This window comes from Pelophylax lessonae (assembly GCF_965119305.1).
Source record: "Pelophylax lessonae genome assembly, chromosome: 5".
NCBI lineage: Eukaryota > Metazoa > Chordata > Amphibia > Anura > Ranidae > Pelophylax > Pelophylax lessonae.
Window position 1 is genome coordinate 226321570 of NC_138772.1, and position 17750 is coordinate 226339319.

The 17750-nt window shown below is 39.7% G+C and overlaps 1 protein-coding gene across 1 annotated transcript in view; it reads left to right on the top strand.

Moving 5' to 3' along the window:
- Window positions 1-17267, top strand: part of LOC309556310 (maternal DNA replication licensing factor mcm6) — a gene marked incomplete at both ends in the record, with an annotated part of 172602 nt that extends 155335 nt beyond the window's left edge. The window contains 5 exons of the mRNA XM_082258753.1: window positions 3955-4116; window positions 5784-5895; window positions 8879-9043; window positions 12093-12229; window positions 17151-17267. Of these exons, the coding sequence (XP_082114879.1) occupies window positions 3955-4116; window positions 5784-5895; window positions 8879-9043; window positions 12093-12229; window positions 17151-17267 (693 nt within the window). The remainder of the gene's footprint in view (window positions 1-3954; window positions 4117-5783; window positions 5896-8878; window positions 9044-12092; window positions 12230-17150) is intronic.
- Between the last annotated feature and the right edge of the window lie 483 nt (window positions 17268-17750).

Consider the following 17750-nt stretch of genomic DNA (forward strand, 5'->3'; position numbering starts at 1 on the left):
TGCAAGTGACCGCTAAAATACTCTATCACATCTCTATTTATATATAGGGCTATCGATTACATCATATCAGGTCATTGAGTATTTTATCAGTCACTTGCGTATACCCTATATCCATCTGATCTATATATAGAGCTATCGAATACATCATATCGGGTCATTGAGTATCGATCGGTCAGTTGCGTATACCCTATCTTGATCTCTATCAACATCATGTACGAAAGGCCAAAGAGAGGCAGACGCTCACAGGTCAGGAAAAGAGGGCAAGCCGCCTCTGTGTTCACTGTGAAAAGTGGTGGTCACAGTCGACATGGTGCATCCTCTGCAGGCGGGGGCACGCCTGTCCTTTATTTCAAGCCCCTGATGCTACTGATTGAATTTGCTAGGGGTCAGCCATCCCTTGAAGACTGTATATGCTGCCTATCCTATTCCTCTACCTTGATTCTGCTAGCTTGCAACAATGTTTTTGGTTTTTCTGCACTTATATGACAGGTGCATACAATTTAAATGTCGTATGTCATTTTTTAATAGCAGGCCCTGTCCCTGTGCCCTGATAACTGAGAGGGGTTTTGGTGTTCAGGCACCACCAACACCAAAGGCCCAATATTTTTGCATCTGTATGATAAGTACATGCAATTTCAAATTTGTATGGCATTCTTACTAGCAGGTCCCATTCCTGCGCCCAGCAAGAGTAACTGTGATGGATTGTGGTGTTCAGGCACCACCAACAACCAAGGCCCAATTTTTCTGCACCTGTATGATAAGTACATGCGACTTTCAAATTTGTTTAGATTTTTTAGCAGCAGGGCCCATTCCTGCGCCCAACAAGAGTAACTGCGAGGGGTTATTTTTATTTTCATTTTTCTAGTTTCACTTTAAGCCTCATTAAAATCAGCGAATCACTGCTCCTTTAAAAACAATCGTTTTTATTGCTACATATTCCCCAGGTCAGTACCCAGACCCTCATACACTTTTTGGGGCAATGACTTGCATTTAAGCCTTTAAAACTAGGCCGTTTGATTTTCGAGGTACGAGTCCCATAGACTTCAATGGGGTTTGTTTTGTTCAAACAAACTTTTCCTCTGTTCGTGGTGTTCTGGTGCGAACCGAACCGGGGGGGGGGGGTTTCGGCTCATCAGTAATTGCCATTAGCAATTCATAAAATTTAAAAAAAGGCATTAATGAGGTAACAGTGGCCTCCTCAATGCCTGTCAACCACTGCTATGCATTTGTAGTGAGCCTACTACCCTCTAGAAAGCAATCTGTGGTGGATTGCTTTGCAGAGGGTGGTAAGCTTACCATAATTGTGAAAAAAGCGTTAAAATATAACTCCTAAAATGAACCCAAATGTTAATGCAGTTCAGAGTAGACAAGACCTACCAATGTGTTTCTAAAGCTCCTCAATTTTGATCTCTACCAGTTGATACTGCCAGTGCTTGTGATAATCTGGAAATTTTGTTGGGAGGGCCATCAACCTTTGAACCGTCTTGCAGCATCCTCAACCCTCTGTTTTGAGTGCCTACAATATTTGGTGTATATGGACAGACTTCCACAATTATCCCCAGTTCTAGGTGCAACAGAAAATAATTATCAGGCAGGATGACCTTTTTAGGTGCTATTCACTGAAAGATTTAAACAGAGGTTATTAAATATAATTTAAAAAAAAAAACATTTTTGTACATAAAAGAATTCATAAGCTATAACAATTTTTATGTACTTGTTTGGTGTTAATAGGATGATACAGCCCTTAGAGATTGTGAAAGAATAGTACAACATTAGGGTAGACTGACAAGTAGGGTGTGATGTCCAGACTGTGACAAGTAGGGTGTGATGTCCATGTGGAAGAATTGGATGTACAAATGAACGCACAAATTTTTTAATTTGAAACCATCTCCGTGGTAATCGAATTGCATTGGCACCTGAAAAGTTTCTGCATTACTTGCAGTCTTTCACTCCATTGTTTCCACCGCATCCAACACATTAGAGTCATTGTTTGCTCAGGGATAGTTTAAGATTTCTGTGCTCTATGTACTACCCCAAAGCCAAAATCTGCTGTGCTATATTTAAAAATATATATATTCAAAACTATTGCCCAGCAGAATCGGGATCAAAGGCGCACATGAATGGGAGAACACTGGGATGGCCTAATCGGTGTACTTCTGCTTTTTAACAGGATGGGAATGGAGATTTGACTAAAGACTCCATACTTCGGTACATTTATTTTTCCCATAGTAACCCATCAGATGGGTGAGTAGTTTAACCAAGATTTCAGTAGGAGTAGGGAAGGCTATTAAACTATCTACACAGAGTATGCTTCATTTGAAAGTAATGCAGAACCTAATGTATACAAGGGGCATATAATGGGGGTCATGATATTTAATCTATGTATGGAGTCCTGCTTTTAAATGTCGTTTCCTGGCTCTGCGTCATGCCATCAGACTACAGGTCAACTCTGCCCCTTGACCCCCATAGGACATCCCTAAAATAGCATAAAAGGCAGGCAGTACCTGGTGGGTGTGTTCTTTTTTCGTCCTCGCTCCGGACACCTTGAAATAAAAAGAAATAAAAAAAAGATGTTATCCTTCCTTGTGGCCTTCCCAGGTTTTCAGCCTCTCCTGAGCAAGGATGACCCCCCTCTTATGGGCTGTAAATCTCCCTCGATGGTGGGTTCCCCTTGGTGCTGGGGCCACAGATGCCGTGTAGTGGAGGTTCTTTCCTCGCTCTTGTTACAGTATGAATGATATGAAGCTGGCTGGCGATTTTTGTATTTTTCTCCCCTCAAACAGGCTTGCTGGCTCATGTAGTCCACTAGGGATGGTGGTTTTGCATGCTCCAGTGTGGGGGGAGGGGTCCAGCCCAGGCTTCCTCTGATCACTATGGAGCTGTTGGGATGCTTTTAATCAGTGGAGGCAGTCTCCAGGTGTGGCTGGCTTCCTTTTCCTCTGTGGCCAATACACTGTGTGTAACTGGGTCTCTGCTGCCCTCACTGTGAGTACATGCACATCCTGGTCTATTTTGCCTGTGTTGAAGCTTGGGATATTTTTGTCTAAAGCTGCCGCCAGCCTCAAAGCACTGAAGATTTTTTGGGAAGGAATTCGTTTTGTTTTTCTTTATCTTTTGGTGTAGTGGGGATGAATGCGAACTATGCACCCTGCAACCTCAATTCCCCAGGAGATCACATACTGAAATATTGACACGGCTGTGAATGCCGTCACTTGGCGAATGCTTCACATCTTATCACTAGTTTGGAGGATGTGTCAGCTATACCTTAAAGAGGTAGTCCAAGGATCTTCCTCTCATTATGCTTAGCACAATGATGTGCTGGGAGGATACGTTTCCAGGAAGGAGAATGCGTCTATGCCTTATTGGGGTAATCAGAGGTTCTCCTGTCCACTATTTATAGCCACAAAGTTAATGTGAACCTATGGGGGGTCAAGGGGTGGAGTTGACCCGTAGTCTGATGGCATGACGCAGAGCCAGGAAAGGAAAATTACGGTAAGTATTGGTAACCATTTTCCATTTTTTGTGTGAGGTGCTTGCCATTTAAATGAAGCACAAAAACTTCCCAAAAAAAATTAGCAATCATTCAATAATATAGTATGTGTTTTGGTAATAGATCTAAAAAAGATAAAAAAAATGAAAAAGCAATGTTACATATTCATTTCTGTATTATTGCTAAGGCAAAAGAAAACTTATTGGGAGTTTTGTTTTTTTTTTTGTTGTTTGTTTTCTGGAATGAAAATTTTTCATGTTTGACGTTCTCTCCTCTCTCTCCTCTCTCATCAGATTTTTACTTTTCTGTTTAAGCATTTTATGGTCTTACCCACTTGAACACTTAATGTAAATATAAGGCTACATTTTTGTTCTTTTCTTGTAAAACTTTTTGTTTTTAGATTGTGAAACAGAAAAACTATGGATCTGTTGCTTCTTGTGAGTGCTGTACTTTTTTATTTTTAGATTACTAAAGAGGCAGAAGAATTTATTGTGGAGCAGTATCGGCGACTTAGACAGCGGGATGGAAGTGGAGTAGCAAAATCTGCATGGAGAATTACAGTCAGACAGCTTGAAAGCATGATACGATTATCTGAAAGCATGGCCCGTATGCACTGCTCTGATGAAGTAAGTAAAACCTAAAGTAAAATGTGAAAAAAAATAAAATGTTTTCTAATGCTTATGTACACCCTAAACAAAAAATGCTTCTGTACTGAACTTTAAAGTAACATGGAGTTGATCTCTAAACAGTTTGGATGGGCCAACTTGGTTAAAGTGAACTCTTACCATGCCAGAATGGTATGGCCACTGAGGCTGCTGTAATGCACTATAGTAGCATTTGCTGTACAGCAAGCCCTGTTGTCCTCCTGGAGAGATACAAGTGACTTTCTTCTGCTACCAGAAAGATAGTTGCTTACTTGGCCAGTCCTCCTGGATAGATACAAGTGACTTTCTTCTGCTACCAGAAAGATAGTTGCTTACTTGGCCATTGAGTAACTACCTTTGTATTTTTATCCATTTTTATGGATACAAGGCATTCCCTAATTGGCTAAGGGGGAGATGGTAACATCTGCCTGCCTCTCCAACTCGGCCAATCAGATTGTTCTTTCTGTCCCTGCTAACCTTTTGAGGTATGTAAACAAAGGTCTATTTATGTCCTGCCTGTGAAGATGGACACCTTAAAGACCACAACATACAGGGGTATACAATGTACGGTTAAAAGCAAACACAGACACACATCATAGGTTGAACTGGATGGACTGATGTCTTTTTTTCAACCTCACTAACTATGTAACTATGTAACATGGCGAGTCCTTACCATATCCTTATATCCTAGTCACTGACACTTGAAAACTATTTAAAATACATTGTCATTATGACAGCCAGTAATTGCTGGTATTAAGTGGTAGGGGGAGAGCAGCAGGACATAAACTCAACAAAGTTCAAAGTGGTTTTAAAGGCAGAAGGTTTTTTACATTACTGCATTATGCGTATTCGAGTTAGTCTCTACGTGATATGCACTAGCTGGAAAAAACATTGCCACAATCAGTTCTGCTATATGTAGGATACCCATAAATGTGCATCATGACTTCATTCCCCCATCCAATTAGAGTAAATGTTTCTAGCCTTGTTTTAAAATGATTAAATCTAATGATGGACACCTAACAAGTTAGAAAGTACTTGATTTACAGGGCACATTGTGGCCCATCTTCCTGGCACTCCCTGCCAGATTTGTTAGATGTCTTTTTTTTCAAATGAGCTGTAGGCATCTTCCATATGTGGTAAGAGCCCACACACTGCTGCCACAACAGTATGCAATCTTCTGTACATGTGGTGTGTGGAGCTCACAGCAACCTAATCTATTGTTTACAGGAATTTTGAAGTGGATTGGGTTATTGGCCCAAAGTTGAGACTAGAATGGTATGCTCATACTTATAAAACGGACTTCCCTCATGCTCTACTGAACTACATTATGATAAATGGTACATTTACACATTTATACAATGAGCACACTGAAAGCAAAGTATAGCTATCAACTATACAGACAGTATTGTTGCAAGTAGGACCCTTGTATACTGTAAAGATCATGGTGCTATAGGTGAACTCTTTAGTTCTATGGTTTCCAGCCTATAAGATGTAACTTCACTTTGGGAAAGTAAAACATATTCCCACTTAGTTTGGAAAAAAAAAATATATATATTCCCACCTAAGGGATATAAATACCCTGAAAGTTTGGTTCAAGGATTTCCTTTGAATGTGGGGCATTTTTATTTAAACATGATTGTTCATTTCAGGTTCAACCAAAACATGTAAAAGAAGCATTCAGACTGCTAAACAAATCAATTATCCGTGTGGATACACCAGATGTCAGCTTTGATCAAGCTGAAGATGAAAAGGCCATTGAAGGTAACCATTTTCAAATGAAAAGACAGCTGAAAATCAAAAGCTTTTACATTTTTATAAATGTTTTATGTTGTAACATTTTAAATAGCATGTTTTTTTTTTTTTTTTTGCTTTGTCAAAATTAAATATATTATATATATATATATATATATTATTAGTGTGTATGTATATGCATTTAGAGAGGGCACCGACCAGTAAAAGTATTCAATGCAGCAGGTGTGTCCCCAAAATGCATAAAGTACCAGTGGTTACAGCTGAGGCTGGTGACAATACTGGTTGTTACTCAGCAGTACTTGCATCTGCCAGCATCCCAAACAAGCATTGGCAGCAGGAAATTGTATAGTAGCAGAAATAGCCATTATACATGATGCTCAGTTCCTGCTGAACAGGTATAGGTTTGGCATTTGTCTGTCTAAATGCAGAAACTGCTGGTGTGACCTGCCCCTTTAAAACATTTAGGCAGAAGATACTTACATTTTTATTTTCTTATTAAAATAATGAGTGCCCTCATCAATATACAGAAATAGAAGGGGCAATGTAAATGAAACCATGTGTTTAGTATCACGAGTGTTTATTTTGATCTACAAAAGTCTTTCTGCGGCCACCTTTAGTTTTATCGGTACTAATTAAGTAACTACTGCAAGAGGCCAAGTCCATGATGGTGTGGGGAGTGGGCGCATGGCGCAGGAGCTTGTCTGCCTGGTCTCACTTGTCTGACACTTCATGGGGGCAGGGGACCTGTAACCGCTGTCACTCAAATTTCCTTCCTCACCATCACCTGCAGGACATGACCAAGAGTGTGACTCCATCTCACAGCAAGGGAGATCCAACAGCAGAACAGGACTTGGAGGGAGAACAGGATGCCTCCAGCAGCACTAATATGGCTATTCAGACAGAGCCCCTGGACTCTGCCTCACAGGAGTGCCCTAACTTCTCTGCCCTGATTAGACCTGTGCGGTTCATTTTCATTCCGAATTGAAATTCAGGCAATTTTTTCATCACTCAGAAATTTGGATGTACAAGAATTTCCGAATTACAATAGTAATGAATTTAAACAAATCCAAAATAACTAAACCAAATTTTGGACGAAATTTAAATAGTTATCGAATTAGAGTAGCTTTTGAATCAAATTTCCCAAGAGAATAAAAAAAAAGAAAACCTAAAGGAATAGAATAAGTAGAAAATATAACCATCTTCTGAAATTCAAATTTTAAATAGAATACATTCAAATTTTAATACAATAAAAAAGAAAAGAATGGAACAAAAAAAAGAATAGAATATAACTTTCAGAAATTCGAATTTTGAATAGAATAAATTTGAAAAAAAATAGAAAATGAATAGAAAAGATAGAAAAGAATTATAAAAATTAAAAGCATAGAATATAACCATTTCTCAAAATTCTAATTTCTATTCCAATAGAAAATACATTAGAGTAGAATGCAAAAATAAAAATATAATTGACTAGAATCGAAAATAATAGAATAGAAACCCGAAAAGAATATAACTTAATTTCCAAAATTTGAATAGAATGATTTTGAATTGAAAAGAAAATAGAAACAATTATAGGAAAGAATGGAATAGAAAATAAAAAAGAATGAATAGAAAAAGAAAATTTTCCAAAATTTGAATTCCCAATAGAATTCGACTCTTAATTCGGCTCGAAATCAAATTAATTTAGACCGAATTCAGAAAAATCTAAAGGATCCAAATTTTTGAATAAACGAAACAAATTCCGAAAACAAATTAAAGGAGAATTTATGTAAATAACAGATCAAAATGAAACAATTTGTTTTGGTTCTGCATGTATAGTCCTGATGCAGGCTATAACCAGTTGCCAAAATGCTTTAACAACTAAAATCGACCTTCAAGTGGATCTGGGAAGCACTTGGATGGCTTTTGGGGAACAAATTGCTGATCCAGAGTTGCGGGTCTCTTCTCTAGAGGACAGGCAGCATGATCACACTGCCGATCTCCATTCCCTGAAAACCAAAGTTGGATATTTTCTGCTGTAACAAAGATGCTGAAAACTGTAATCGGCACAATAATCTTAGGATCCTTGAACTCCCAGAGGGCTCAAAGATCTGGCCTGGTGACTTTCACCAAAAACTGTCCGAAAGCACTTCTATTGTGCACTAATACTTCAGGTGGGAGAGTACTTCATGGTTGAGCATGCCCATTGCATCCCAGCACTCAGTCCACCAGGGGCCTCACCTTGCACCTCATTTTCAGGATCCCCCAATTTTTTTTTAGACCCAGCACCTGGTCCTTCAGATCACCTTGGTTGCGGGTTTACTAAAGTATGAAAATACTGAACTCCTTATTTTCCCGACATACTCCATGGAGACTCCTTCCAAGCTAAACTGCATGCAAAATGCTTTTTCTGGCCAAGCTGAGGGTCCAGGATGGAGAACCAAGTGCATTTTTTTTTTTTTTTTTTTTACTTTCCCTGACAAAGCTACTAAATGGTTGGACACCATACACAAGTATTAATGACCATATCGAACATTGATTGTGCCTATTCAGGTCCCTCAGCTTTGCTGAAAGGGAACCCTTCTGTCTCCTGTTCCATTCTTGGGGCAGCTGGAGTACTGTGATGCTCATCATTCAGTGCATTCCTCTTGATTTGTTATCTATTTTCTATTTTGAAATAAAATAGTTACTGCAAGCTTAAGTACCAACAACATGTGGAAAATGCTGTTTAACTGTTTTACTCAAGGGGTGAGCTGTGCCTGCTAGGTTTGTAAAACTTGGCCAACATGATACACATTTGCTGCAAAAACATCTCGTGCATAGCCAAAGCCAAAATAATTTACACCCAATTAATTTCTAAATTTTAATTTTACACTGCTGAATTGGTAAATGAGTAAAATGTAATCAGAATTGCACACACATGCTGGGGCTTTCAAATTTGAGTAGAAAAGTGTGAAGAAGTTTAGTCCTTCTCAAAGATGGTTTGCATTTTCTTGATTTAATGTTTCTATTTCAGCTGAAAAAGAGAACATTGATGTCAATAGCAAGGAAGCTATGGAGACAGACCAAGATGAAGAACGAAAGGAAAAACCTGCTTCAGATGCTACGTTAAAAATGTCTTTTTCAGAATATAAGCAGATTTCCAATTTACTTGTCTTCTACATGCAGAAGATGGAAGAATGTAAGGTTTAAATGTGCACCTCTCCAACCCATTCCTCGCATAAAAAACAGTTTTCAAAATGTTACTACAATCTCTAACATTTTCATAACCGCTGGCACTTGGTCTTTGCCTTGATTAGGGTAACACTCAAAAATAGTAATAACTACTAATTCAGTAGTTCATATTCTCAAACAATATATTGACATACCAGATCATATGTACACTGCTGAAAAAATACAAAGGAACACTTTTTAATCAGAGTATAGCTTCAAGTCAAACTCCTGGGATATTAATCAGGTCTGTAGCAGAGGGGGTGGTTAATCAGTTTCAGCTGCTTTGGTGGTAATGAATTAACAGGTGCACTAGATAGGCAACCATGAGACAACCTCCAAAACAGGAATGGTTTTAAAGGTGAAGGCCACTGACGTTTTTTTACCTACTCTTTTTCTTACGGTTTCCACTAGTTTTCCATTTGGCTAAGGTCAGTGTCACTACTGGTAGCTTGTAGCAAAACCTGGACCCTATAAAGGTTGCACAGGCAGTCCGAATCCTCCAGGGTGGCACATCCATACGTGTTATCGCCAGAAGGTTTGCTGTGTCTCCCAGCACAGTCTCAAGAGCATGGAGGAGATTCCAGGAGACAGGCAGTTACTCTAGGAGAGCTGGACAGGGCTGTAGAAGGTCCTGAACCCATCAGCAAGACTGGTATCTGCTCCTTTGTGCAAGGAGGAACAGGAAGAGCACTGACAGTCCTAAAAAATGACCTCCAGCAGGCCACTGGTGTGACTGTCTGACCAAACAATCAGAAACAGACTTCATGAGGGTGGCCTGAGGGCCTGACATCCTCTAGTGCAGTGGTCTTCAACTCCGGTCCTCGGGGCCCACTAACAGGCCAGGTTTGCAAGATAACTAAATTACATCACAGGTGATCTCATTTGCTGCTCAGTGATTGCAGTATTCTAGTCTGCATCTCCCCAAGGTAATAATTAAAATCTGGCCTGTTAGTGGGCCCCGAGGACCAGAGTTGAGGACCACTGCTCTAGTGGGCCCTGTGCTCACTGCCCAGCACTGTGGAGCTCAATTGGCTTTTGCCGTTAAACACCAGAATTGGCAGGTCCGCCACTGGCACCCTCTGTGCTTTTCACAGATGAGAGCAGGTTCACCTTGAACACGTGACAGAAATGAAAGGGTCGGCAGAAGCCATGGAGAATGTTTATGCTGCCTGTAAAATTTTTCAGCATGACCGCTTTGGTGGTGGTGGCTCAGTAATGGTCTGGGGAGGCAAATCCATGGGAGGACGCACAGACCTCTACAGGCTAGACCATGGCATCCTAACTGCCATTAGGTATCGGGATGAAATCCTTGGACCCATTGTCAGACCCTACTCTGGTGCGGAGGGTCCTGGGTTTCTCCTGGTGCATGACCATGCCTGGCCTCATGTGGCGAGAGTATGCAGCCAGTTCCTGGAGGATGAAGGAATTTATACCATTGAATGGCCCCCACACTTGACTGACCTATATTCAATAGAACACCCCTGGGACATTGTTTCAGTCCATCCAACGCCACCGTTGCAGCTCAGTGATGCCCTGGTCCATTTCTGGGAGGAAATACCCCAGGACACCATCCATCCTCTCAATAGGAGCATACCCTGACATTGTCAGGTATGCATACAAGCACATGGGGGCCATACAAACCAAGTACCATTTTTTGAGTTGCTGCAATGAAATTTCAGCAAAATGGACTAGCCTGCTGCATAATTTTTTCACTTTGATTTTCGGGGTGTCTGAGTTCAGCCCTCTGTAGGTTGATAATTTTAATTTCCATCAATCTGTGTCATCCTTTCCTTCCTAACACATTACCCAGTCCATACCAGTACCTAGATATCAAGCATGATATTTATCACCATCGAGACATGATGTGCTTTCAAAGTGTTCCTTTTATTTTTTTTTTTTGAGTAGTGTACTTGCATCTACAGAAATCTGTGTATTCCCATAAACTCTAATGCTATCATTCTGTTTGCAAACACTGTGACAATATATTTGCTTGCAGTAAACACTCCCCAGTCCTCAGCAATATTCACCAAGTAAAGTAGTATAATTTCTTAGTATTGAAATAATTAGACCCCCCCCCCAAAGTACTCTTCCTACTAGTGCCCCAGCCAGTGGCACAAGTTCCATGTTTAGCGATGCTGCTGCTGAACCTTCTCAGGTAATTTGAACAGCCCTGTCTTATATCACAAGTCTAGCATCACTTCTGATACTATTTAAAAATGGATAGCCTTCCTTTCTCAAGGAATGCTGGAGGAGGTTACATATATGGGCTTCTTCTCTTGCTCGTCCTCCATTACCCTTCTCTCTACTTTTATGCGCTCCATTGCCATCCTATTTACCAGCTGTATTTAAAGGCAAACTCCACCTTTTAGACCACCTTAGATTCATATTTAGGATGCAAGATGGTTACAAGTGGAACCCCCACACCCCCAAAAGCATCCCTCAGCAGCAGCTATGTGCAGGCAGGGCTCTGTGAACTACAAACCTAACCTTTACAGTAGTAGACAAACATGTAGTTATCAATCCAACACTATTGCATTGATCACTGCACTGATAATCCATTGATCGTTCCTCCTGCTCTCTATTTGAGTCTTGGCAAGTTGCTGGAGGGGTCTGCAGGAGCTGATGCATTGCACCCATGATCAATTATAGAGGTTGAAATGCATTTCAGGCTTATTTGCAAAAAATAACTATTAATGCACTCTCTAGCAGTATCTTTAAAATGTTACTAAAGATCTTGAACGAAAAATATTGAGGGACAGTGGTTAGCTTAGTTACCTTTTTTTTCTTTTTCTTTCTTTTGCATTTTTTTTTTTTAAATTAACAATATAAGGAGTCAAATATTGTTGCCTATCCATCTTGTTTTCTTGGGGAAAACCTATAAAAAAGTGGTCCCTTATGTTTTTTTTTCCATTCCTATGAAGTAAAAAAATTTAGGAGCTCCACTAAATGGACATATTGTAAGAATGATCATAACTTTGTTGCGTGTTTTTTTTTTTTTTTTTTTTTTTTTGTTTTAGCCGAAGACTGTCAGGTAACGAAGAGTGACCTGGTGAACTGGTATCTTAAAGAAATTGAAAGTGACATTGAAAGTGAATCTGAACTGATTTCTAGAAAAAATATGATAGAAAAAGTAATTTACAGATTAATTCATTATGTAAGTATGACCTTTTTTAATTCTAAAACGCATTGTTTTAGAGAGCACTTTTAACCACTTTAGCCCCAGAGCATTTGGCTGCTTAATGACCAGGCCCTATTTTGCGATTCGGCACTGCGTTAATTTAACTGACAATTGCGCGGTCGTGCGACGCTGTACCCAAATTACATTTATGTCCTTTTTTTCCCACAAACAGAGCTTTCTTTTGTTGGTATTTGATCACCTGTGCGATTTCTATTTTTTGCGCTATAAACAAAAAAAGAGCGACAATTTTGAAAAACTATTTTTTTCACTTTTTTTTATATGAAATTCTCAAAAAAAATGTAAAAATCAATTTTTTTAACATTTTAGGCCAATTTTCTGCTACATATTTTTGGTAAAAAAAAATCACAATAAGCGTATTTTGATTGGTTTGCGCAAAAGTTATTGCGTTTACTAACTACGGGAAAGATTTGTCATTTTTATTTTTTTTTGCGACATTGCGGCGGACAGATCAGACCCCTGACTGACATTTTAGACCCTTTTGGGGGTACCAGTGACATTACTACAGTAATCAATGCTATAAATATGGACTGTTACTGTAAAAATAACACTGGCAGGGAAGGGGTTAACTTTACTGGTGATCAAGGGGTTAAGTGTGTCCCTAGGGGCGTGATTCTAACTGTCAAGGGGCGTGGCTAGTGAAGTCAAATTACAAACACAACACTTTTGTTTTGCCCCCATTTTTCATGAGCTGAACTCAAAGATCTAAGACTTTTTTTTTTTTTTCTATGTACACAAAAGGCCTATTTCTCTCTAATGCATAAATCTGTCTAAATCTGTTAGTGAGCACTTCTCCTTTGCCAAGATCCGTCCACCCCACAGGTGTGGCATATCAAGATGCTGTTTAGACAACATGATTATTGCACAGGTGTGCCTTAGGCTGGCCACAATAAAAGCCACTCTAAAATGTGCAGTTTTACTGTATTGTGGGGAGTCCGAAAACCAGTCAGTATCTGGTGTGACCACCATTTGCCTCATGCAGTGCAACACATCTCCTTCGCATAGAGTTTTTCATGTTGTTGATTTTGGCCTGTGGAATGTTGGTCCACTCTTCTTCAATAGCTGTGCGAAGTTGCTGGATATCGGCAGGACCTGGAACACGCTGTTGTATAGCCGATCCAGAGCATCCCAAACATGCTCAATGGGTGACATGTCCGGTGAGGATTCTGGCCATGCAAGAACTGGGATGTTTTCAGCTTCCAGGAATTTTGTACAGATCCTTTCAACATGGAGCCATGCATTATCATGCCGCAACACGGTGATGGTCATCGAGGAATGGCCCAACAATGGGACTCAGAATTGATTCACGGTATCTCTGTGCATTCAAATGGCATCAATAAAATGCAACCATGTTCATTGTCCCTAACATACGCCTGCCTATACCATAACCCCACCACCACCATGGGCCACTCAAGCCACAACGTTGACATCAGCAAACTGCTCACCCACACGACGCCATACACGCTGTCTGCCATCTGCCCTGTACAGTGAAAACCGGGATTCATCCATGAAGAGAGCACTTCTCAAGTGCCATACGCCATCAAATGTGAGCATTTGCCCACACAAGTCGGTTACGATGACAAACGAGACCCCGATGAGGACAACGAGCATGCAGATGAGCTTTCCTGAGACGGTTTCGGACATTTTGTGCAGAAATTCTTTGGTTATGCAAACCAATTGTTGCAGCAGCTGTCTGGGTGGCTGGTCTCAGACTATCTTGGAGGTGAAGATGCTGGATGTGGAGGTCCTGGGCTGATGTGGTCTGCGGTTGTGAGGCCGGTTGGATGTACTGCCAAATTCTGTGAAACTCCTTTGGAGACGGTTTATGTTGGAGACGGTTTATGGTAGAGAAATGAACATTCAATCAATGGCAAACGGCTCCGTTGGACATTCCTGCACTCAGCATGCCGATTGCATGCTCCCTCAACTTGCGACAGCTGTGGCATTGTGCTGTGTGATAAAACTGCACATTTTAAAGTGGCCTTTTATTGTGGCCAGCCTATGGCACACCTGTGCAATAATTATGCTGTCTAATCAGCATCTTGATATGCCATACCTGTGAGGTGGATGGATTATCTTGGCAAAAGTTCTCACTAAAACAGATTTAGACAGATTTGTGAACAATAGAAGACAGAAATAGGCCTTTTGTGCACATAGAAAAATCTTAGATCTTTGAGTTCAGCTCATGAAAAATGGGGGCAAAAACAAGGCTATGGAGGTGGTTTTAGATAAATAATTGTTTGCATGCTTGCCTTGGGCCACAAATGACCTTTGTCCCAGGGCTATTCTGTAATGCTTGGGGCAATCCTAGAAATGTGGGACAGTTGGCATCTATGCTCTAAAATTTTCCAAGTGTACCAGTGTCATGACTAAAAATGTTAGTCCACCCTAAAACTAAAATCCTTGCATCTATAAGCCCCCATGATCTAACACTAACCTATCTAGCCCTGTAAAGAAGAAATCAGTACACATAGCTTTTTTGAAGCCGATTTGATTCTGTCTCCAGCAGTGGAAGCTCTGCAGAGGACACGGCCGACACAGGCTGTAAAATGAATGGGGAGTGATATCACCTATAGATTTACAATGGGGCTACCGTTGGGTGTATCCTCTGCACCCTCCTACACAGTGAAGCCGTGCTGACAGCTCAGCATGGGATCGGGTCAGATCGGCTTCAAGAAAGGTATGTATACTGATTTTTTTTTTTCTTTACAGGGCTACGTAGGTTCATGTTAGATCATGGAGGTCTATAGATGCAGGGACTTTAGGGTTTTATTTTTATTATTTTTATTGATTTTAGGGTGGACTTCCACTTTAAGCAGACAGCTTAGAGCAAGGGTCTTCAAACTATGGCCCTCCAGCTGTTCAGAAACTACAATTCCCATCGTGCATAGTCATGTCTGTGAATGTCTGTTTTACAATGCCTCTCATGGGATGTGTAGTTCTGCAACAGCTGGAGGGCCGTAGTTTGAGAATCCCTGGCTTAGAGGATTTTGTACATAACTTATTTGTACATAACTTATTTGTACATAGCTTATTTTACTTTTGACCCAAGCAGTGTATTGCCTTTGCTGCTAAATATTTAAACAGGTTTTACCTATCCAAAAATGTTTTCTTCCTAAAGGTTTACAGTGTATTTGAACTTTAGACATTTTGCCCAAAAGTCCTGATTGACAATTTTCTATCAGCAGTTTCCAGGTCTACACACCTATTGACTATTGTGAGAAGTCACTGTACCACTTAGACATTTTAGTCTTATATTTTGAAAAATGAGGCAAGTGTTTTAGGAGTTGGCAAGAACATCCACAACTTAAATTGAAGTGAAACTGGCAGAAAGTTCTCTTTAGTAGGTAAACAAACAGGCCTGTGGCAGGGTTTTCTTATGCCCATTAATTGAAAGGTCCATGAGGCAGGTGCAGTCCTGCCAGTACAGTATTTGCAATTCCAGTTCCCATTGCCGTGTTTGAGAATAGCACAGCTGGGTCATAATATTTCCAAGTTAAAATGTTGCGCTATTATCACTATGTAAACAACAAAAAAAGTGACCACCTATCACGTAATCAGTGATGAATCAGTGGTGCAGCACAAAACTTGTTTATAGCTTTCCATATCCAGACCTCCACCCAGTGATCAAACAAAAGGCTTACAAGAAGATATGGACCATCCACTATAGATGGGTCAATTCAGGCATATGGTAGGTCGATCTCTTTTAACTCAGTTGGTAGCAAATCATCATAGGCAGTGTAGCAGTACACCCTTGTAAACCATTCCTCCGCAATCTATATGTTGGGGATAAAAAGAGAACCCCTCAGTGTATCTGAGCGCAATGTTTTTATGCCAATAAACTATGTTTTATACAGTTTAAAATTCCATGGGTCCAAAAGAGAGAGCTTCCCAAACTCTTTGCCATCAACATAAAGGCATCACAGCAGGCTTCTTTCTTTACGTTTCATTATATCTGACGTAATCTGGGGCACCTACTGTCTCTTGTTCTAATGGAGGTTTTAACTGTAAAAATCACTTTTTTACTTTGGAGGACATGTGAGTACAATGTTTATTCCAATAAACTACATTTTCTATGAGGGGTTTTTCTTTTTATCCCTAACATACTGATTGTGGCGGAACAGTTTACCAGGATGTACTGCTACACTGCTTATGATGATTTGCTACCAATTGAAAGTTGGAAGATATTGTCATACCATATGCCTGAATTGACCTATCTGTAGTGGATGGTCAATTCCACTGGGAGAAGGTCTAGTTATAGCACGCTATATCATCGAAATTTGTGCTGCACCCTTATTCATCACTGATTATGTGTTTGGATTTGATCACTTAGACTTTTTGTGGACTTTCTCTTTTATATCTTTCATTGTCCAACATTTTCACCTACTGTTTTGTGATAGGTGATCACAGTTATGTTTATATAGGGATACTAGCGCAGCATTTTTACTTTATTTTCTATGCTATGTTTATATCACATGGTATGTTGCAGCTTTTTTTTTAGTTACATTTAAACTTTGCTTAGTATTTGTTCTTACTACACACACATTGCCATGCCTTTTTTTTTTTTTTTTTTTTGTCTGGTATGTTTGACTTTTTATGATATGCCCTTTAAATTGGTTAAAATGTATATAAAACGCAAAAAAAAATTCTTATTTGGCCTATTACACATACCATTGGAAGCATTTTTGTGTCTATCTGTTTGATAAATGTTGGGGGGGGGGGGAGGGAGAGAGAGAGGTAATTTTGTCAGAAATTTAGAGCTGTTCCGTGTTCTTGCATATTAGCTACTTTACATTTGGTAATCTGTAATATAGATATATCATGCATGCAATAACTTCATAGGCTGCTCTTAATATTAGAACCGTATTTTCCTTTTAAGGATCATATTCTCATAGAACTAAGCAAGACTGATTTGAAGTCCATAGATGCCAAAGAAGAGGCTTCAGAAGAGACTCTTATATTAGTAGTTAATCCAAACTATGTTTTAGAGGATTAAATAAAGCGTTACTTGGTCTGAGGATATCATTATGTACTTGATTTATATTATATTTTGTATTCAATATGTGGAAAATTTGAAAAACATGTTTTGTCTTTTTACATTATGTGGCTTTGTTATAACAAAGTAAATAAAGATACTGAAATATTTTGTAAATTCCCTTTAAGTTACTATCCTTTTAACTATCTTCACTCTTTACATTATCTCAGGACTATACATTCCTAATCAAAATAAACGTTTTGGCTTTTTATTTTATTTTTGCGATTCTATTGGCCATATTTATTTTGTTCATCAATGGACACCGCTCTCCATAAATCATAACTAGTGGGTTATATTGCCTCCTCCAGGAGTAGGACTAGGCAGAACAAAAAAGACCTGGCTTTGCCCATGGGCCGTCCTCAGCTGGTATATAACCCCCCTCTCTGTTCTAGGTAACCAGTTTTCTCTGTCGCTCATTGACAGACGTAGTCCTCCTTGATTAAT